The 21,118-nt window shown below is 38.3% G+C and overlaps 1 protein-coding gene across 8 annotated transcripts in view; it reads right to left on the bottom strand.

Annotated features, from left to right (window-relative positions):
• LOC145202681 (protein scribble homolog) overlaps positions 1-21,118 on the bottom strand; it is a 54,357-nt gene that overhangs the window by 16,219 nt on the left and 17,020 nt on the right. For 7 of the 8 annotated variants that reach the window (XM_080075705.1, XM_080075701.1, XM_080075703.1 and 4 more), the window contains exons 19-25: positions 20,621-20,788; positions 20,014-20,187; positions 19,379-19,678; positions 17,580-17,690; positions 16,338-16,514; positions 14,476-14,592; positions 13,216-13,440 (exon numbers count right to left, since the gene is read on the bottom strand). In XM_080075705.1, coding sequence (XP_079931831.1) covers positions 13,216-13,440; positions 14,476-14,592; positions 16,338-16,514; positions 17,580-17,690; positions 19,379-19,678; positions 20,014-20,187; positions 20,621-20,788 — 1,272 coding nt within the window. The remainder of the gene's footprint in view (positions 1-13,215; positions 13,441-14,475; positions 14,593-16,337; positions 16,515-17,579; positions 17,691-19,378; positions 19,679-20,013; positions 20,188-20,620; positions 20,789-21,118) is intronic. The other variant, XM_080075702.1, reaches the window with a different exon arrangement.

Here is a 21,118-nt window from a genome sequence, read left to right as displayed (position 1 = left end):
AAAAAAGAGCAAACACTTGAAACATCGGGTAACTAAAACGCGATAAGACAGTTTAGCAAGCTTTAAGAACTCGCATAAGGTAAACTACACAACAACTGATTTGCTTCAAGATTTTAATTGCATGGGCTGCTATATTCTTGCACCGGAGATTTTTGTTTTCTGTGTTTACCTTGTCACTTGGTACACTGTGTCGCGACACTCAGCAATGACGTAATTCTACTAGCACAAAAGCTTGACAAATACACCGCCTTGCACGTACGATAAAAGATAACCTCAAAATACACATCGTTTGGCAATGGATCACTATTAGAGAAGTATATCCTTCAAAAGACCGTGCAAATAACTGGCAGTTAAATGTTCGGGTGTTAAACCGGCTGAATATTAATTTCATACTAAAATCTCGCTAAAAATGAGTAAAACGAATGAAAAGTGGGGTATGCAGTGCCTAACTCTACAAAATGCCACGAGTATGGTGAAATAGTCACTAAAAGAACAATCTTGCAAGGATGGGCCTACTTATATTTGCCAGACTCGTTTGAGCAAAGCGGCAAAACTGACATAAACCAGAGACCTTACAGCGAACCGACGTTTAACCATCTATGCTGAAGTTTTAAAATCTAATTGAACAAGATTTAATCTCCACGCTTTGCTAAAAAATATACAACAAAAACCTTTCAGTCTGTTCTTGTGTAACATAACAGCGATCTTAATACCTTGTGTAGACGTATTAAAAAATTCAACGAACAAAGCGCAAAGCAAAGGCTACGAATTGTCGGAGAGATAACGTCGCGGCAAAAATCGATTTTAATTCCGACATAAAGAGCAAAGGGCTGCGGTCGGTAATCGACTCCTGGGGTTAAAGGGACTCCTGAAAAACATGCCAACGCAATTTGGAGTCCAGTAATTTGAAGGGGGATTTTAAAAAGGTTATGTGGGAGCCAAGCCACCTAATGTCTGTTCTTGAGTAACGAAAAAACGAATTAAGGCTTTAATATTTTTACAGATGTCACATGCGGCCAAATTTTACTAATACTGACGGGAATTTATAAAATTGACTAAAGATCACCAAGAGCTTATTTTTTGGTTTACAAAACGGGAAGGTATATCAGAAAAGAAAAGGGCACAGCGAAAAACTGATGTTTTACTTTTAGGTTGTATAATAATGCATTTAGGGAACAGTACATTCTGTTATAATCCAAAAAAACAGTCTGCCACAAAATGCTTTTTGTATCTTAAATTTAGTCAACGGCATTTTTTGCGCGCCTATGTCAAACGGTTTGTCAAAAATTAATCAAAAGGCCACAACCTTCACCACAATTACAACATGGAAAGGATTTTATAACAATAGGGTAAAACTCAAAATAGAAATAAAACAGATACACTACAAAAGTTTCGGCTCTTGCAAAAAATTCAAGCTGGGCTTTAAGACAATCAAGGCTCATAATTTATTCAGAAGGCACTCGAAAATCGCTTTAAAGAGCAGAACATAAGCGCCAAATGCTGAACGGCGGCTCCTGATAAGCTACCCCTCTTTTGGCTTAAGCTGTAATTGCCTTTTTGTGGTTTCTCTTGCCCTTTATTTGGAGGCTAACAAAAGACCATTGCATGGTTAAACGACTATTTAAAAATGCAAATTAAGGTCAGTCACATTAAGTAAAACAGTAACGTTTAAAGATTAAGTATTTTTACGATAATAACCTCATTCTGTCGCTATTTGCGTAGCGCCTGTCGTTTGGTAGTGATATAAAAAAATTTTTATTGTATACCAAGTAATATGAATACAATATCACCAGGTATGAGCTTTTGAATCCATCATTGACCAACCTTTTTCGAGTGCTAATTTGGGCTACGAAATGACTAAAAATAATAATCCAAATCCTCACATAAAAACCAAAACTATATGGTGGTTTTTGTTTAAGGTACTTCAACATAGTAGCGAGCCAGCGTTCAAACGGACGTACGACTACGCACTAAATACTACCAACGCTTTTTACCAATTTTCAAATACAACATATACACGGTTTAAAAAATATACCATACGGTTGCAAATATGACAGTAACTTTTGCGCAATTAAAAATAACAACACGTTTCAACAAAAACCAATCAGTTCGCCTGATACTGTTGACATCCTAAATTCACCTTTTCTGTGGCATTGGCACACGTAGGAAAGCAAATGAAAACGACAGACGCCACAAAACACGCGCAGAGTGCCAGAATCGGGTTGTAATGTGACAAGGGCTTCAAAATCAGCAACTTTCACACGATCAGGCGGCAAACCAACAAGCACCGTTAGTTCAATGCGCCTGCACAAGTGCTTCCGGACATTTTACATTGGTTGCTGTGAAAGTAATTCTGCTGAAAAGTTCACTGTTGTGTAGTAAGGGATGGACCAAATTGACTTTGCTGTGTACGCATTACCCCCCGAAAAAAAAACAGGCTAAAAAGACACTTAAAGGGTTTTGTATATCCTTAGCTATTCCCTTAAACCAGTGGTTTCCAACCTCGGAGGAATTCCTCCCAAGGAAGAATTTTGAAACTTCAGGGGAGGAATTTACTTTAATTTGTACATGTGGTTAGTAAATAGACACTTCAGCTACGGAAATATAACCTGTAGAGTTGATAAAGGATCCAATTTTATGATTTAGCTTTAAAGTTACTATGTGGTCTACTGGGAAGGAATGAAAATGTTTTGAATTGTCAAGGCAGGAACTCGTCCATAAAGGTTGGGACCACTGCCCTGAAAGTAAAACAACTAAAGGTTCTGGTTTACATATACGAGTTAACACACAAAAGTTCTTAAACAGACTCCGGTATCCTTTCAAACCACACATACTTGTCTAATTAGCAGATGTCAACGATGTAGTGGTCCAATATACACAAGTTAATAAGGACTTCACGGAGAAACGTTTCTCCAAACCATCCGCAACGTTTTGTTTATCACACAGGATTATCGGCTGACGGGCACACCACAAACTGGAGTTCAGTGCGATGCTTATCCTATAAATTCATTAACAGAACAGCTAGAAATCGCCACAAAGTACGGAGAGTAAAACTGACGCAGAAAATGAAACTAGGCATTCCTTTCACGCAGCGACTGACTACTGTGACACGCTCATCGTTGACTCATTACCCTGTTTCAGTGGCTTTGTTGCGGGGTTAAGAAAGAAACTTGTACCCTAACCCAAATCATATCATTGTCAATTTCTTTTAAAAATCTGGCTTCGAGAACCGTACAAACGTTTGGGAATTTTTTGAAAATTTTCTTTCGGTTTGAAATATACCGTTTGATTTTTTGACGGTTAACAGCACAAAGCTTTCTTAAAACCCACTTTCGAACGATTTAAGTGTGCTTAAAACATATCTTGTTTTCCCTTGCTTGTAACGGCTCGTTATTTTCTATGGCTGTCTCACATTGTCGCCACAGTTATGTGAAATACCGTGCTGGACAAAAATAATCGCAAAATCATTGTATATATATATATATAGTAGGCTGTGCAATAACAAAACAAACACAATTTCCAGAAACGAATTTGTTAACTCACGATTTTAAAGACATTTTTCACAAAAACTTCCCACAATGCAATAGACTCTGAAACGTATTTTACTCATAAACGCAAATTTGAATACATTTTTTCATAACTAACTGCAACAATTCAGTAGACTCTAACATTTTTTTAACTCGAAAACGGAAGGACAGCTGCCGAACTTACTGACTTTTGAAGCGACGACTTCAGTTAAACAACTAATAAATGACTGCAGGGCGCAGGACAAATACGGTGACAAGAAGCTAAAGACGGGTCTTAGGTTACGCGTGTTGTTACAATAGAAGCAGTAAAGCGAGACGGATCAGCCATGCGTAAAGCGCAATAGAGCGCGACGAAGCTTCCAGAATTACAACGCAAAAACTGCAAGAAGATTAAATTGAGCACAAAAGTTAACTGGGCATTATCGTAGCTTAATGCCCTTCATATCACTGATGATGGCATGAGCATTTGCCGAAACGTTTGAACAATATAACATGTCGCTTTTTATGTCTATTTGGGCCTTTATTTTTATCATTACACTTACCGTAGCTTATTAAGCAAATCGGTGGTATGCGTTTCAACTTTAAAGCATGAGTTGCAAAATCCAAAAAGCCAAATGTTCACAAGGCTCAAAAATTGGTTACATAACTTATTTTCCAAAATCTACAAACGTACATGAGGGGCGTAAACATCTTTACACACCCACTACTTTTCGACCAATCATGAACTCTTGTAACCTATGACGTAATTTTGAAGAAACACCACACAAAAGTTCCAACTGTGGCAGAGCTAGTGATTCGCTTACTAACCAGAGCCCACACTCAGTTTTTTACCTTCGGGCGATTTTGCATAAAAATCATATCTTGCAATGAAATATTGAACATTTCCTACGTATCGACATAAAATAAAGAACAAATTCAGCGTTAAATGCCGTACAACGGTATTAAACCGAGTTTAATTGCGGCATTGAAAAGTTCAATACACACTACTGATCGTTTCACACAACTGAATATATTAAACAAATGATAAAAAAATATATCAAAATACATGTACACAAAATGCATCAATGTAATGCATTCCAACAGCACTGCACTAAACAAACTGTAGCTACTTATATCAAACAATGGCACACATATATCTACCTGTGCATTCACAACAGCCTCATAATGGGGCAAACAAATTTTCCTCGGCCTGAAAAAAGCAAAACGTTCTGCGCACTCTGAACAAAACTTCTCGCGTTATAGCCCAGGGGGGCTGCCAGAGATACTTGGAGCTTCGGACCATCATTATCGCTCCATCGCAAATTTCCACGACGGCTATTATAACTCTGCTAAACGGCTGCTGCCACTGTTGTTAGCACGATCGCGAGGCCCTTTGTGACGTCACAGTCACGTCACACCCCGTCACGTTTTTCGGCCGCTTCAAAGTGCGCGTGCCCAGGTGCCGGAATTTGATTGATGAGGTTTTGGGATAAATGGGTGAAAATTGACCCCCATTTGCAAACTAGGTTTTTGGAATTGAAGTAAGACTTGACCGTCGATTTTGTAAAAGGATCAACAATTTTCATTTTTAACCAAATTTTAATTCAGACAGCAAAGACAAGAAAACTGTAGCTAAGATTGTATTGTAACTATCACATGGAATTTCTTGTAAATGGGTGAATGAGGCAGTCACGTGATCGCCTTATATGGATATGAGGTATCTGTCAACATTCTTTAAAAGCATTCCTGCTTTTTTTCTATTTGAATAAGGTTCTGAATTGACGAAAATGGGACATGTACAACTGTGAACCAATTATTCTTGTTTAGACAATGATTTCTAGATTTATTCCTTAATTTATTTTTAATGTTTACTTTCAAAGCCGAGGTCAAGTAACAACCAAAGACGAGACTATAGTTGTTGATTATTTCCATGTCAAAAAACTTATTATTACCCACAATGCCATTGTGAAATCCAAAATGATTGGAATCAAAAATTGAAAACAAAAGAAAAATTGACCCCTGAGGAGCCAACAGGGATATAAAATAATTATTAGAACCGCCGATTGACAAGCAATCTCCTGAGGGTAATGAGATATTGGTTAACTGCCAGTCCTTTCTCGGCATCAGCGTCAGTGCATATTATTGAACATCAGCTTGCAAGGAATGCACGGAACTGCTTAAAATTGACAAAAGATAGCAATTGTTTCAGATAAGATCTGACAGCATGTCGCCAAGATCCTGGTTCGCGCTATGATAGGATTATAATTAGAGATACAGAAACAATGCGATTGAATCAATGCTAGGTCAATACCTATCTATAACACTGACGGCCAAAAGCCATGCAAATGATAAATAGGAAACCATTACGCTGGCTCCTTTTGCATAAATTTTAATTCGAACTGGCATCAAGTGGTACTTCATTAGAGATAGTTCGGCTTTTGCAACAACCAACGAAATCTTAATGAAAAACAAACTTAAGTAAAAATATCTGAACGAATCTGTCCTCAATAGTGAAATAAGCAGAATTTTTTCATGAACAATTTTTTTTTTCAAAGCGCAACAGAGAGCTGGGAAATCTAGTTTTCCATCAAGATGTTTCAGTCAATACACCCTCGGTGAACTTATTGCGTACAACTCATACTGAATAGAAGGAAATTAGCAGGCGTAACGCGGCAACAAGGTTGGCTTGACTGGCGCTCAATCACCCAACAGCTAGCAAATAGGCAGTTTTCCCACCTGGGACAATTTCACAATCATGGGACAAATAAGGCAGTATAATAGGGTAGCTAGGTATAATTAGGGTACTGTATTGTTGCACTGTTACGACACTAATGCATTATAGGCTTCTGTGACCAAGAAATGCGTTGAATTAAAGTTAATCAGTGTGGACAACACGCTAGCCGAAGTTCGAGACGCACCAAAAACGAAATTTTCATGAAAAATACACAACCGCCATAAAAATTTTGTGCTAACTACAATATTTTTTAGTATATGACCACTATGTAATGATTGAGGAAAAGCGTTTGAAAAAATAAGTTTAGTGTACACAAGTTATCTAGCAACATCATTTAGGTTTCGACTCGAATATATAAGTTTTGAACTTTTAATGCCACGAAAATACAAAAGTTTCATTCACATCATACAAGCTTTGATTTGAACTGGACACAAACTATCTTGTGCAATCTGCAAAATTGGGTCTGTGCTCTGTTGACAGCAAATCAAACTCAAAAAACAAAAGTCTATAACCTTCTTTACAAACATATAAGCCTTCACACACTTTCTACATCTTTTTGTTTTATGCTTTCAAGTATTCATCTACAAAGGTCTTTGATTGCCTGCAATGGGGCGCCCAATCTCAACCTATTCAGGCAATGCGTGTTTCGCATAGCGGCGTGTGCCTAGCGTTTTCTAAAACCTTCTCTCCGCAAGACATCTGTCGTCCGTCGTTTGTCGCACAGCTAACCGTGCGGAAATAAAGACGAGAAAAGAGAGAAAGGCAAGCGAAGGATTACTGCTTTCTTTTTTCTCGTGCTCTCTCGTTTAAAAACCAAAAGCGTTGAAGCAACTAGTGATGCACCGAAGTTTCGGTTGGCCGAAACATTTCGGCCGAATCCGTTGTTTTCCAATGTTTCGGTTTCGGCCCGAACTTTTTTGAAAATTCGGCCGAAATCGAACTTTTTTGATGCATGGAATTCAAGCCTTAAATTTCATTTTCGCCCATACGAAACATCATAAATTAACTATATTTTATGAATTACGAGCCACGTTGTCTGCAAAATATTACAAGTTTAGCAAAGCTTACGCATTGTGAAAGTTATTTTGGTTTGTCATAATTGAGGTCACTCGCATCAACAACACAAGTTTCAGTTGAAAACATCCATAAGAATGGGGATTTTAGGTTCGGCCTGATTCGGCCGAAATTATTCGGCCTCAAGGCCGAATATTCGGTTTCGGCCCGAACCTTTTTAGGCGGGTTCGGTGCATCACTAGAAGCAACTACGATATAGATTATTGTTATCGTTCTTTAAACCAAATTTTCACAGAATTTCAAGCAATTTGGCAATCTTTTTAAAAAAGTACCAACATGTTATATCTTCGAGTCAGTTTAAAATACCAATAATGTGCTTTTATTAACTGTATAACCACATTTTTTACTTTGATATAGATAAACCATTCTGAGGTGAAAGAAATTGGATGTATTACGCGGTTAAACCGGCTTCGGTTTCGAATTTTTTGTTTTGTGGCCAACCATATTTGTTACAGTAAATACTCTCTAACTTATCAAAGCAATTCGCAAGCGTTTGTACAACCTCAAGGAATGTGATACGATTTTCCTGTTCGTAAGTGACATAGACACCTTATGTTTACGTTTGCGTAAATGTATACCTGCTATTCCGTTACCATTGCATACAAAAGAGTAACCAGCGTATGGGCGATGGCTTTGATGTAGGGTGTTGATTTTCGTATGTTTACGCTCATGGAAATGTCTAAAGGGGTATTTTTTGACAATAGTAGATTAGTATTTATCACTAGTTTGCCATTAGTAGTTAAACTGATTACCACAGCTCTAAGCTACAAAAATAGCAAGAAGGTCACTCCATGATAATAAACTGTTGTACGAGGCTAAACCTTTTTTGCTTTGCGGGCGTTTTGATACCAAAAAGCCGTTATAGGTGGTGCGTAAAGAAAAAAATGATACATAAAAAACAATGCAATTTCAAACCGGGTTATTTTTATATCGTTCCATATATACCAACTTAGGTAGGTATGTAACATATCCGTTAAAATCATTTATTTCGAATAATACTAAGACGCTTTATAATACAGTGTAGCTACAGCGCGTTTAGTCATCATCCACAAATTGAGTCCTTCACTATTTTGCGCTCCATAACGTTTTACATTGCGCAGCTATTTTTGTGAGATTAACCGTTTTACTGACATTGTATCGCTATGTGCTCTTTCACCAAGCGAAATAAACGTAACTCAAGCCAGCGCAAGATAAAGGCAGCAAGTGATCATTTGCTATCAGGTATAAATACAAAGTAACAACAAAGGCGTAACGTGTAACAAGGATTAGGTTAGCCTCAGCCACCCCAAATCACATAAATATTTCATGCATGTAACTAAAACCGGAGAGCATCAAATGACATACAAAATAAACGCTTATTCGATTTGTATTGGCAAAACAGCATTTTCGGATGGGCTAACATGTCATACAGGGAAGGGAAAAACAATAAGGGGGGTTACAATTTGGGTTAATGCCGTTGGTCTAGTAATTTAATTTTTGTACAGGGATTTGTCAGTCATTGATGCGATGCGTTCAGCGTAAACTAATAATAACATAGGTGAACATGTACCAGTCAAATTCAATTGTTTCAAATTTTTCACGCTTTTTTCCTATACCACCGGTGATGGCAAGTGTCCAGTTTAAGCAGTTTTTTGCTGTGCTCATCAGTTTATAACAGCTAATGCCATAAATAGTTTTTTGACCAAAAAGCAATTTTACAAAATATCTTTCTTACCCTTCGATGCTTTATTGTGTAAATTCTAATACTAGGATAAATTTTGTCATCCAACCCTAAAGAGCTTTCGCAAAAACGAATATTTCTTGGTTTGCGCCCCACAAAAAAGCATCATTCAGAAACACTTGAAAACTAGCTTCAAAATTGTCAGAGAGTGCTTGTGCTTAGTGAAATCATTCTATTGAGGACGTATCAACTACCAACATTGGCTGTTAGCATCACCAGTGCATTGTTTCATTATAAACTTTATTCAAATTTGTGAGTAAGCCGCTTTGTTTTTAATTTCACGTTTTTGGGGGCTGTGGGTGAACCACTGGGTCAGCCGGGGTCAAATTTGGGGAAGATCAAATTTGGATAACTAACTAACATTGGTGGAAAATTGAAATAAGTTTGAAGCAATCTTTCTTGACAAAACGGAAAAAAGGAAACGAGCGTTAAACAGAAAAAAAATACAGACTAAAACGATATGTGCTCCGTTTAGGGAAGGGGACCCAAGTTTGTACCAATCGTTTTTCGTCGGCGTGTGCTTTATAACAGTTGAAAGGGAATTTTGAATGTGTTTTACAAACTCCCATCAACAACACGTTCGTCCCTGGAGACTGGATCACTTGCAAAGGTCAATTACTGTTAGCCCACCGCAGTACGTCACACTTTAAAACACATATTAAGTCACCCCTTGTCCACTTAATCTGTACAGTGACGTAAAAGGTCATGTGACCCTGTCCCACGAATCAGCGAGAATCAATCCGTGGGCTTAGTACATTACTTAGGACCATTTTCTTTGCAAAAGCTTCTGTACCGAAAAATCGCTTCAAGTTAATTTTGCATTATCCAAACTGGCAAAATTGAGGTTTATTACATGATGCTGTCTGAAACAAAAGGATAAAAGACAGTATTTGAGTGTAAACATCACAACGTTTTGACGGTTTTATTTGTCATCGTCAGGTTTAATGAAACCATCAGAAGGGGACATTTAGCGTAAATATGACAATGGAACTGTCGAAACGTGATAATGTTTTACCTTCGAATACTGGTTTGCATCCTTTTGCTCAGAATATTTAGAACCGTACATTGTGCATGACAGCAATCAAAGACATAAATTCTCAATTTTACGAGACGGTGGCTCAACAAATCGATCTATAAATTCCCTCATTTCGAAAGTCAAAACAGTTTTTTGAAAGTACTGCAAACACGTTACACCCAAATTAGCTTTCAAGCTATCAAAAATCATCCATTTCTTCTTTTAGATCACCTTGCCCTGACGCTGTTCATAAAAAAGTACTACTTTCTGTCTTATTGCAAACCAAATTTCAAATTTCTGAAAAAATGGTTTTCAGTGAACTTGGTCACTGCTTATAATAATAAAATTAGACTTTATAGAAGCAAACAAAAACTACGGAAAAAATCACAGAGTCATGCGGGGCCCATAACTGCATTAAACCCGATGGTCTTTTCACCTGCATGACCTTCTGAACTGTCACATACCACAATGGATGACAAGGCACACACCGCATGACCGATACGCATTAGCAGTTAGCCCCCGGGGAAATAAGGCGAGAAAACCTCATCAAATGTTAATGGTTTTCCCGTTATTGGTAAGGTGCATAGAGATTCCAGCGTTTCATAAAGCAACGGCGGTTTTACGTGGTGAAAAAGGGAATCACATGTGACAAATAAATGAGTCAAAATTGAGTTGTTTATATGTGCATTAGCCATCAATGCGTGCATTAGCCAAAAGGTATAAATGGGTCACTTACCTAAACACGATGAAATGATATTAAACTGTTTGCAACTAAACTTTTGGGGCAACCATTTGTACCTATCTATCATGTGTAAAAATCGCATACAGTTCCAACGACTGCCCTTAAAAACTCGTTTGCTTACAAACAAAAAGGTGCGTTTTGTGGAAATGAACAAAATCTTATTTGCTCCAAAGCTTTTTCGCTACACCGGGACTGAATTTTAACTCTTTACAACGCTTGTCAAACAGAAAACGGCAAAATATAAGTTAATTTTTGACTAATTTTACAATACACCAGTGGCTGTGGTTACACAAGAAATTCAACTGTTCAAACTGTTGTGCAAATGTTAAGATCTTTACGTTTTAATCATTTACCTCTTTCAAATAAATACACTCATATCGCACCAAAAGTCCATTGTAATCATTACAACATAAACAACTCCATCTGTATAAATCTAATCTAAACCAAAAAGTATCAACTTTTCTGAGACCGTGTTTTCAATGCAAGCTACTCAGGCGCCAAATATCGACCGCTAATGGTAGGACTTTTAACACTTCTGGTCACACAGGCACTGGCATCAACCCTTCTTAACACTTCTTTGCGACTGCCGCCTCTCGAAGCGTATGACGTAAGGGGTGTTTGAGTAGGGGCACGGACTGGAAAGGCCTGATCCAAAGCCCTATTGTGCGCGCCTAGTTTAAACGAAAGAGCGTGAATAGAACAGGTTACCACAACTCAATTGATCAAGTATTGCCGCCTTTTTGCAACAATGGCTCAACTTTGAGGGCTAGGTAAACGGCTGTAGCGCTGTACAATGGATTTACAGCTAAGGGTATTGGACAACAATAGGTGCTTGGATATGGATAAACTATTGCCACGTTCAATGCAATACTTATTCCAGCCTGACCTGCCAAAGAACTGCTCGCTGGTATGTTTTTAAATAGATTTACCAAATATGTTTACTTTTAAAAGTAGCCTTAAAAGGACACATATTTTACAAAAGCAACGACCTCAAAGGCGTTTATTGTTGTTTTTTAACCAATCTTTCCTGCTAAAACTTTTTCAAATTGGTTTAGTAAATTTATCACACAGACTGAAAAAACCATCCAATAGTTTCGATAGAAAAGACAAAGAGAGTAAAAAAAACATACTAAAAGTGATAAGTGTAGGTTAAAATTGCAAAATGCATTTTCCAGACCTTTTCCTGGGTAAAATCAACCTCCTATACAACAGCGAAAGGAACAAGGAAAATCACCAAAAAATCAATTTCACAGACATGGCTGCAAATATTGGATATGATTACAGGCTTGATTTAGATCGATAGATAAGGTGTGTGAGTCTGTGCTGTGATAGGCGACGAGGTATCAATCTCAAAAGCTTTTGCCAAGAAAACATTTTTGTACAACTCCGGATAAAGTTGTTTGAAAGATCAAAGTTAACCAAAAAGTTGCGAATAGTACACAAGGAATCCTTTGCTTAGACAAAAAGCAATCCCTTACCTTAAAAATAGGACAACTATACCGGACTTCACAAAAACCAGCTGCCTACTCTGTGATAGACACGAAAAAATATACCTTCCCAATATCTTCCAAATACAATGCAGCCCAATCTCAAGTAATCATATCGAAAAGTGAGAGAACAGTGCACAACAGCACGTAGTTGCCTTGATTAGATGTAACTTAATTACCACCAACCGGAGTGTATAAGGTTTCCTTTGCTTAGAAGCAATGCTGATAATTTGACGCCAAACGGACGACTTGTCACAAGACAAAAGATAGCGTTACATGTGTTTTCATGTAGCGAAGTCGGCATAGCAAGTGGATTGATGGACAGTTGATTTCCATTGTTTCTGTGTTGGAGGTGAGTAGAAAATAGGCTTGTGCTGTTCGTACGACTAGGCTTTCTCTATTTACCTTTCTCTTCCGGCTTGAAATCTTAGCTTCGTAGGCTGTTTGGCTTTTGCACAAGCATGATACACACATACGTTCAATATAGTAAGCAAACACACGCACGCTTTTTATACACAAACACAGTGATTTAATCTCTTTTTTGGGTAAATTCATTTTTTTGGATAAGTTTGTACTAGCACCCCAGTGTGTAATGTGAAAGTATAATAGAAACACAGTGCACGCGTATCCGTGTGTCGGAAGTGTGACTATCCGTTTTCACAACAACATACAAACATACACACGTATCAGCATTTACCCACATGTACACACTTTAAGTACAGTCTTACAACAAATATTTTAGTCCCTACAATAGCACAACAAACACAACAGGTTCAAAATAACATCATATCGCCACAAATTACATAAAACCAGGCAAATTAAGCTTATTTTTTTATTAAAAAGAATCAGCGCTGTCATGCTTGGTACGGCTTAAATGACATACATATTTTCCAGCCAAAAAAACAGAAATCATTGAACAACGTAAAAAAGCACCCACCTCGTTTGCTTGCGTGGCTGGATGACAAGCCTGTAAACCACAGACAGATACTTCAGCAGGGTCGTAGCCTCGGCATAAGAGGAAGGACGCCTGATCACCTATGGATCTTAAGGTCCTGACAGCTTCCGCATGCGTACAGCCGAGCAAGGACTGATTATTGACCTCCAGAATACGATGTCCCACCTGCAGGCGTCCGTCCCTGCTTGCTGCCCCTACCGTGTTGATCTGTGTGGCATATAGGAATTTGAACGTCGTATTTTAGGGCGAAAATTCCCATCAGGGCATGTGGGAATTTTGTCATATCTAGGAAACGTTGGGCAAAGTCCAATTGTGGATTTTATTTTCCAACAATTGAGAATGAAAAGGGTAAATTCGTGTTTAGAGCTTGTTTTAAATGTTAGAGACCTTAAATCCAGGGAGTCGAACCGCTTGTCATACGCGTTCAGGTTCGGTTCGGGTTCACTTCGTTTTGTTTTTAAGGGTTCGGGTTCGGTTCAGGTTTTCAAAAATGTATATTTTCGGGTTCGGGTTTTGTTCCGGTTTGGGCAAATTATCCGGTCCGAACCGGTTTGCGGTTTTTAAACCGGTTCAAATTTTTATTTGTTTCAATTTAATCTACCGATCATCTACCTGGCCTTATCAAACTCCAGAAGAATTTTGATAGTGCACAGTTATTTTTGACACCCCCTATAAATGTTATCTCGCGTGCGCTGTTTTGAAAAAAAAACACAAAAAATGAAACAGACTGCATTTTTTACTGGTTCAGTTCCGGTTCGGGTCCAACGCCAAACAAAATATAGGGTTCAACTCCGGTTCGGGTTTTTGGAAAATCGTAATTAGCGGTTCGGGTTCGGTTCGGGTTTAATGAAATTAACCGCTCAAACCGGTTCGCGGGTTCGGGTTCAGTTCCGGTTCGACTCCCTGCTTAAATCAGTGGATGTATTTTATTATTTAACAAGATATTTCGCTTATAAGCATCGTTAGCATCTCAAAAAGCAAAAGGTGCTGCAGTGGGATAAAAAATAGCCAGTTTAGTGGTATTTAATATCTGAGGGAAAAACTTTTTTTTTACATCCAAAGAAAAGCTACTAGGCTTTAATAACATCGAACGAAAAAATTGAGCTTTAAGTGGAGAGAAGTAGCAAGAAAAACTAATTTTGGACAGTTGCGGTTTGTGCGAATAAGCGCCACTTCCAGCGGTCACCGAAAAAAAGATTTTTTTGACAAATTTTTCACGTATTTTGACGCAACTGGTCTCACCTTCGAAATGAAAATGCCTTCGTCGGTTTCGTCATGGGGATTCCCCGGGTGACCTTTGACCCCGCCGCGAATGCTGATGCCGAGCTTTTCTCCAGGGTTGCGGACGAGCATGACCTCCTAAAGAATTGATGCAAAAGAGATTAATTTTGAAACCGAAGTGGTGAAATTGGAAATCCGAGAATGACAAATCATGTTTGGTGAAAGTTTTCTCTTTGGAAACTGCAAATAACAGCTGCACTGATGAGAGCTTATAGGTCGCACTGTCTGTTTTTTGTACATTTAGGTGGTAGGTGCAAAAATTGCAAGTTACATCAAATCAACAAAAAACAGAACCTGATACAATGTATAGTTTATAAGCTTTTGATAAAACCAACAGCGACACGAAAAAAAAGGCGATATCAACCAAGTCATACAAGCCCTGTTAAAATTTTAAACAATCACAGTTTCAGTACCACCACAATAGCTGCATTGAAACCGTTTGAAAGACTCCAGTGTTTTTTCTACACCCGTTTTATGTTTAAACCACTTATAAGCGGAAATTGTAGGTCGAGATAGGCTCTTGGTTTGATCGTCAATGACCATTCAAACCCCTACTGCTGCTGTGACTAAGACTTCTCGAGGAGCGGAGAAGAGAGGGTGGAGAAGGAGTGGGAGGAGAAAAGAGGAGCAAATAAGTAAACTCTTAGTGCCAGGTATAAGGCCCAATTCGGGAGCAATTAATTTCAACAGCCAACAGTCGTACCGCCACACATATGCACCAAACAATTTACGCCTTAACGAATTGTACTATATACCAATCTAAACATGCTTCAATAGTAGTACACCGACCTTTAGCGACAACCAGTGTAACAGGTAAACTAAAAAACAGATTTTTCAATATAGTAGCTACAAGCCTACAACCGACATGCAATTTAAGATTCATCCAACTAAAAGTCAAACTGCCATTGAACTACCATAAGACGTTTGAATTACAATATTATGTGCGGCAACGCATTGTCTTTGTTTGTATAATAAACAATCTAATCCTAACACCATTTCTTATTTCTAAGATGTCAATCATACCACGCTAACCAACACACACACAAAAAAACAAATTTACCACAGTAGAAAGGCCTAAAGCCAGTAAAACCTATCTAGGCCCTGTCAAAATTGAAACATACAAAATACTCGTATATCACATAGCTACCTTTAGAACGAGCAACAAAGCCTGTAAAACACGATAGCCCAGCACGATTTAGGGTTTGACTATACACACTGAAGTATGCGCAAAATCCCTGGGCATGTTGCTGTTATAAGCAAAGGGGATTAGAGGGGAATGTTGTAATCTGTTTAAACTCAACTAATTGTTACGGCTAAGGCACATTTTATGCGCTTATAATCTGATGTTTATTGCCGACTTATAAGGATTTGTAATACACATGAGTGCTATTTGATTGTTTATTATGATTGTATGATTAGAAATTAGTGTAGATATTAAACACCGTTGTATTCTACCCTTATAGACACTTGATAAAGGTGCAACATTCATACTTCTATGTATAGTAGAATAAAGGGTAAAAAACCAACACGCAATATATTTGGTTTTAAAGGTTTTAATGAACTTTAAAACACAAAATTTGCAATTCTTGTTACTTTAGGATAGGTACGTTTTCGCAGTCAAGTTTCAAACAATTGACTTATGGTATGTAGTTAGTATGTAAGATGGTTTACATTGGCTATAAAAAAACACAATAAAGACAAATTGAACTGTTGCGATTTGTGTGTCATTCACCTGTAGGCCTGTAGCATATAGAGTACATTGGTATTAGGAAAATCAAAATGCACTTTCATTTTCAAGTAGCATAAAAAATCACGTCACTTGCCTTCATGTCAGGAGGTGGAGGGTCATGACGTACCACCAGTCGCATATTGCTGCCACTAGATAACAGTGTATTGACCCCCTCATCGTGTGTGGCGTACCGCAAGTCTGTGTCATTTACTTCTAATATTCGGTCTCCTATTCTCAGATTGCTGTAAGCTGCTGCGCCATCAGCTTGGATCTGGATATAAAAAGGAAATATAAGGCATGTATACTGCAATAAACGTAATTGGTTTCGAAGTTGCAAAGCCTATAATCGTAACTTATTTTACATCAACCTAGCAAGTTTTAAACGATTATTCAGAATTTTTTAACCACTGCAAAACGAGCGCTTGAAAATTCGTTAGTATTGCTTCGTGAAAGGCAAATTTGGTAAGAGAAAGGCATTTGTCCCAACGTATCAATGTCGCGGTGTAAAGTTTCAATGATTTGGTCTTTTCGCGGCGCTACTGACCCTGTAAATCCGAGGATTAACCTAGTCTGTGTAAGTCAATGGGCCTTTGCTCGTTAGGCCCAAGAGGAAAATAAGCAAATCATAATTTGTAAATTATGTGTCATGCCTGAAGTTAGTGGCTCGTTTATCACATAAAGTGACGGGTGGTTTTTGGTGTAATTCTTCACATTTTTTACTAAAGTTTATCCATTAAGAGCATTTGGAAAACGTGGCAAAACGGAATATCATTTTTTCGTACTGTATGAATTCTCTAGTCCTTCTTAATTTTTAAAATGAAAATTTCGTTTTATTGGACACTGAATCCCCAATTGTAACCCCAATTATTAAATATAGGATACGAGTTTCCTGTTAAACGCAAGACAAAGCTTTGAAATTGAAGTTGCCATTGACTAAATCGCCTACACTGCAGTTGCAAAATACCAGACAAGCAATACACAGGTAGTAATGAGTATCAAAAGTTTTTATGTTCTTCGCTGGACAGTATATATTTGATTGTATGCAAAAAATAATGAAAGCTACATCATTAATGGTATGGATGGATTTGTTGCATTCTGTTTTTTTTAGGAGCTAGGCGTTTGTTTACGTTGATTGCCTGGTTAAAAACCCAGCAAACTCGTTCTGAATACCAAAAAAATGATTTAGAAAATACAATTTGACCATAAATACTTGTGGTTTAAGTAAAGCATCTTTAAATTTTTACATTTTTAAACAAGTGCTATAATTGGTTGGTTTATTCAGAAAAAAAAATACGGTTTAACGGAGACAAATCAGATTAATAACCGTTGAATTTACCTTTGACACAAAAATCCCAGGTTCGCTGATCCCGAATGGATGACTGTTGTGATCGCGACCTCCAACAATGCTTAAACCAAGTGGACCAGATCCCCGAAACAATTCGATCTCCTGCGAAAAAAAGAAAAAAATAGTCAGTTAGTGGTGATGAAACCTAAACGTTTTTTTATGGTATAGGTCAGTGGTTCCCAACACTTTAACTTTATTCCCAAATGTTAGGGACTATTTCACATACTATTTGTTTATAGTGAGGTTTATCACACTCATTTACTCTATTAGACCTGTTTATGGCCAAAATTAATACCGCATTCCCACACGAGATTGCTATCTACATTTTAAGGGGGCCACAGGTCCTACATGGTAACTTGAAGGGGGCCACGAGGCCAAAAAGTTACTTTAAGGGGGCTATGGCCCTCAAAAGGTTGGGAACCACTGGTATAGGCCTATGGGGAAAAATGCTATCAAGTAACAAGTGGAATAATAAACGCTTGTCATTATTTCATGCATATGTTCACGACTGCTTTCTAATTTGTACACAGTCTTACATATTCTTAACAAACAGACGCCCAAATAAATTGTTTATTGACACAAGACCATGACGTCTTGACATTTTAAAAGAAAATCTCTTAAAAATTCTAAATGACACACGCAGATAGCCTAATAAGACGTTTTTTAGCCAACTGACATAAATATGTATGAACAAAAATTTTTCCATAAAATATGAATTGGGCACACCAGTGTGTACCAGATTATTAATTTCAGAATTCAAAACATGTGAAGATTTGTTAAGCAAGATTTAAAGGATTGGCGACTGTTTTTTGGAAAGGTTTTAACTTTTGAAAGTTTCAGAATTTGCCCTCGATTCTTCTAGACGTCAGAAAAGCGATGATTGATGAGTCAATTTCGGTAAACCCCAAAGAAAAAGAAAATAGAAGTTAACTGGACACTTAACGATCAGTCCACGTGACAAGCTTATTGACAGAGGCAGTGGTGCGTGGCGGGGTCAAGTTTTCAGAGGATTTTAGGCCATAAATAGCAGGTACCGCCCTGAAAATGGACGTGACATTTTGCCATAAAACGTGTGGCATTACGAGTTTTTGACAAAAACAGGCTGTGTGGTTTTCAAGAACCCTATCGCTGAAAAAGGGCATTATAAAAAAGCATTGACAGAACATGAATCGCAAATCCGGTATTAATTTCACAGTGAACTTTTCAAATGCTGAAAAACCGGGATAGAAACAAAGTCAGTATTTTAACACCGCCCTGGGCAGAAAACTATGCAACTTACTCAACTACCGCGATATTACAAAGTTCCAGGCTTCATTAAGCTCGTTGTGACTGTCTACTAACTAGCTAACACAAACATAAAACCATAACTGGGATCAGCCATGATGCGTTCATGCAGACCAGCGATTTTTCTAGGACCTTGCAATATGGGAATGCTTAGTGACCGACTGAATCGGTATAAAACTTTAACGATTTATCCAGAGGTGGGATTCAATTTTTTTCCAGCCAGTTCTATCACAAAAGTTATATTTTTCAGCCGGTTCTGTTACAAACAGTCCATTGACAGTAACCAGTAAAGCTAACCGGTTCGCTGATCTCATAAAATTTCGTGAGACGGTTCTATAGAACCAGTGCAAACCGGCTGAGTCCCAACACTGGATTTATCTGCTAACATCCTAATCACGTGGTTTTGACGTCACTACTAAGTGACGTACCAGTGCACGAGGGTACCTCAACACTTTTGGTAACCTCTGTACAGTAGGGCTCCGCAAAAATGGCAATCAGAAACATACCTCCTCAGGAAACTTCGACGCTTCTTGGTACATGGGTGGAGGTGGCGCGTCTTCTTCTACAAAACTCCTCGCAGCTGCAACCGGGCTCCCGTAGCCCTCTAGCACCACAGCGTTATTCGTGTTGCTGTTGTTGGGTTCGTCGATGTGCTCTTCAGCGCCCTCTGGCGTCTGTGACTCGGGCTGTGTGTAGTAGAAGTCTTCGCGGTATAGAACCAATGCAATGTCGGTATCGGTGCTGATTTGTTTAAGTAGTTTCACGGCCTCTTCGTGTGAAGCTGTCGTCATGTCACAGCCGTTGATCTAAAGGTCAAGAAAATTCGGGTCAAACATTTATTTGGTAAATGTACAGTAATAAATCGTAGTACGCAAGGCATATTGAAGGTGCAATACCGAACCAACCGGTCAACAAGCATGCTCATATGGCAAGGCGTTGGCGAGAAAAATCAAGACCCGTCAGATTCGAACCCACGACAAAAGTCTTTCCGGGACTCGCGTTTTACCAACTGAGCTACACAGGCTCAGTGGAAAGCCCGTCGAAAGTCGAATCACAAGCACCGTTGCCTGCCTCGTATGCTGCACATGTTTTACAAGATAAATTTCAAAGCGAGTTTTGCTATTTAATCTATATAACTTACAGACAGGACTTTATCCCCGTATTGCATTCTGCCCTCCACATCAGCTTGGCCACCCTCTATCACTTTTGACACGAAAATACCCGAATCGTTGCTACGAAACGGGGTTGAACCGGTTCCGCCTGCTATTGAGAAGCCCAAGCCACGATCTGTGCGCCGCAAAGTGGCAGTAAATGTCTAAATAGATAAATTTACAAGTTTAAACAATGGTAGCTGGGTGTACTTTATGCTGAAATCGAGATAAAAGTAATCTTATACAAGCTAAAAAACAACGTGCAAGCCCTCGTTTTTTATATGATACAAAATAACTTTTCTATAGAATATACTATACGTAAAACCGTTTGCTAAAATGTAGCCCGTTTGTACACTGAATCTGAGAGAAATCACATTATTTGCTCTTAAAATGATGAGTTTGCCAAATTAAAAAAAAATATTTGGGCACATATTGGAGAGAAAAATGATCCATAAAAAAGGTTAAAAATGTAACCAAATAAGTATTGTTGGATAGTATCTTCTCAACAACCATATCACATCTTTGATTACTGAGGTTTTAGAAAAATGTTGAAAAAATGTTTAGGTCAAAAATCCAAATCAAACGCAAAAATACGACCTCTCCTTGTACTTTTAGTTCTGGCTCGGGAGCAAATGACACGGTTGGTTTTTTTGCATCTTGGATGTCAGGTTGAGGTGGACTCTTATCTTGCTCCTCATCCATCTGATCCTCACCATCAATCTCATCATCCTTGTCCTCATCATGATCTTCTGCATCTTGTTTCACCTTCCAAGAAAAAAGATCATTTTTAGTCCAGTTAAGACATATATGAATAGCTAGGGTCAGCCCTGAAGCGTCGATGCAGACCAGCGATCACGGCACACTCATACATAAATCCCAGTATGCGAAGCCTATTGAAGGTGTCATACCGAATCAGCCGGTCACCAAGCATTCACCACTTTGCAAAGCGCAGCATACGATGCAGGCAACAGTGCTTGTGATTCAACTTTCGACGGGATCCGAAAATCACTAAAACTATTTGATTTTAAACAACAGTTAAAATGTTGCTTAAAAAAATTGTTCAGGCAATTTACCATCCTTTTGCAGTGCCATTAT

Source organism: Phallusia mammillata, chromosome 7, assembly GCF_965637545.1.
Source record: "Phallusia mammillata chromosome 7, kaPhaMamm4.hap1.1, whole genome shotgun sequence".
In the NCBI taxonomy this organism is placed as follows: domain Eukaryota; kingdom Metazoa; phylum Chordata; class Ascidiacea; order Phlebobranchia; family Ascidiidae; genus Phallusia; species Phallusia mammillata.
Note: the sequence above shows the minus strand (reverse complement) of the source record. Positions and strands in the feature narration are given on the sequence as shown.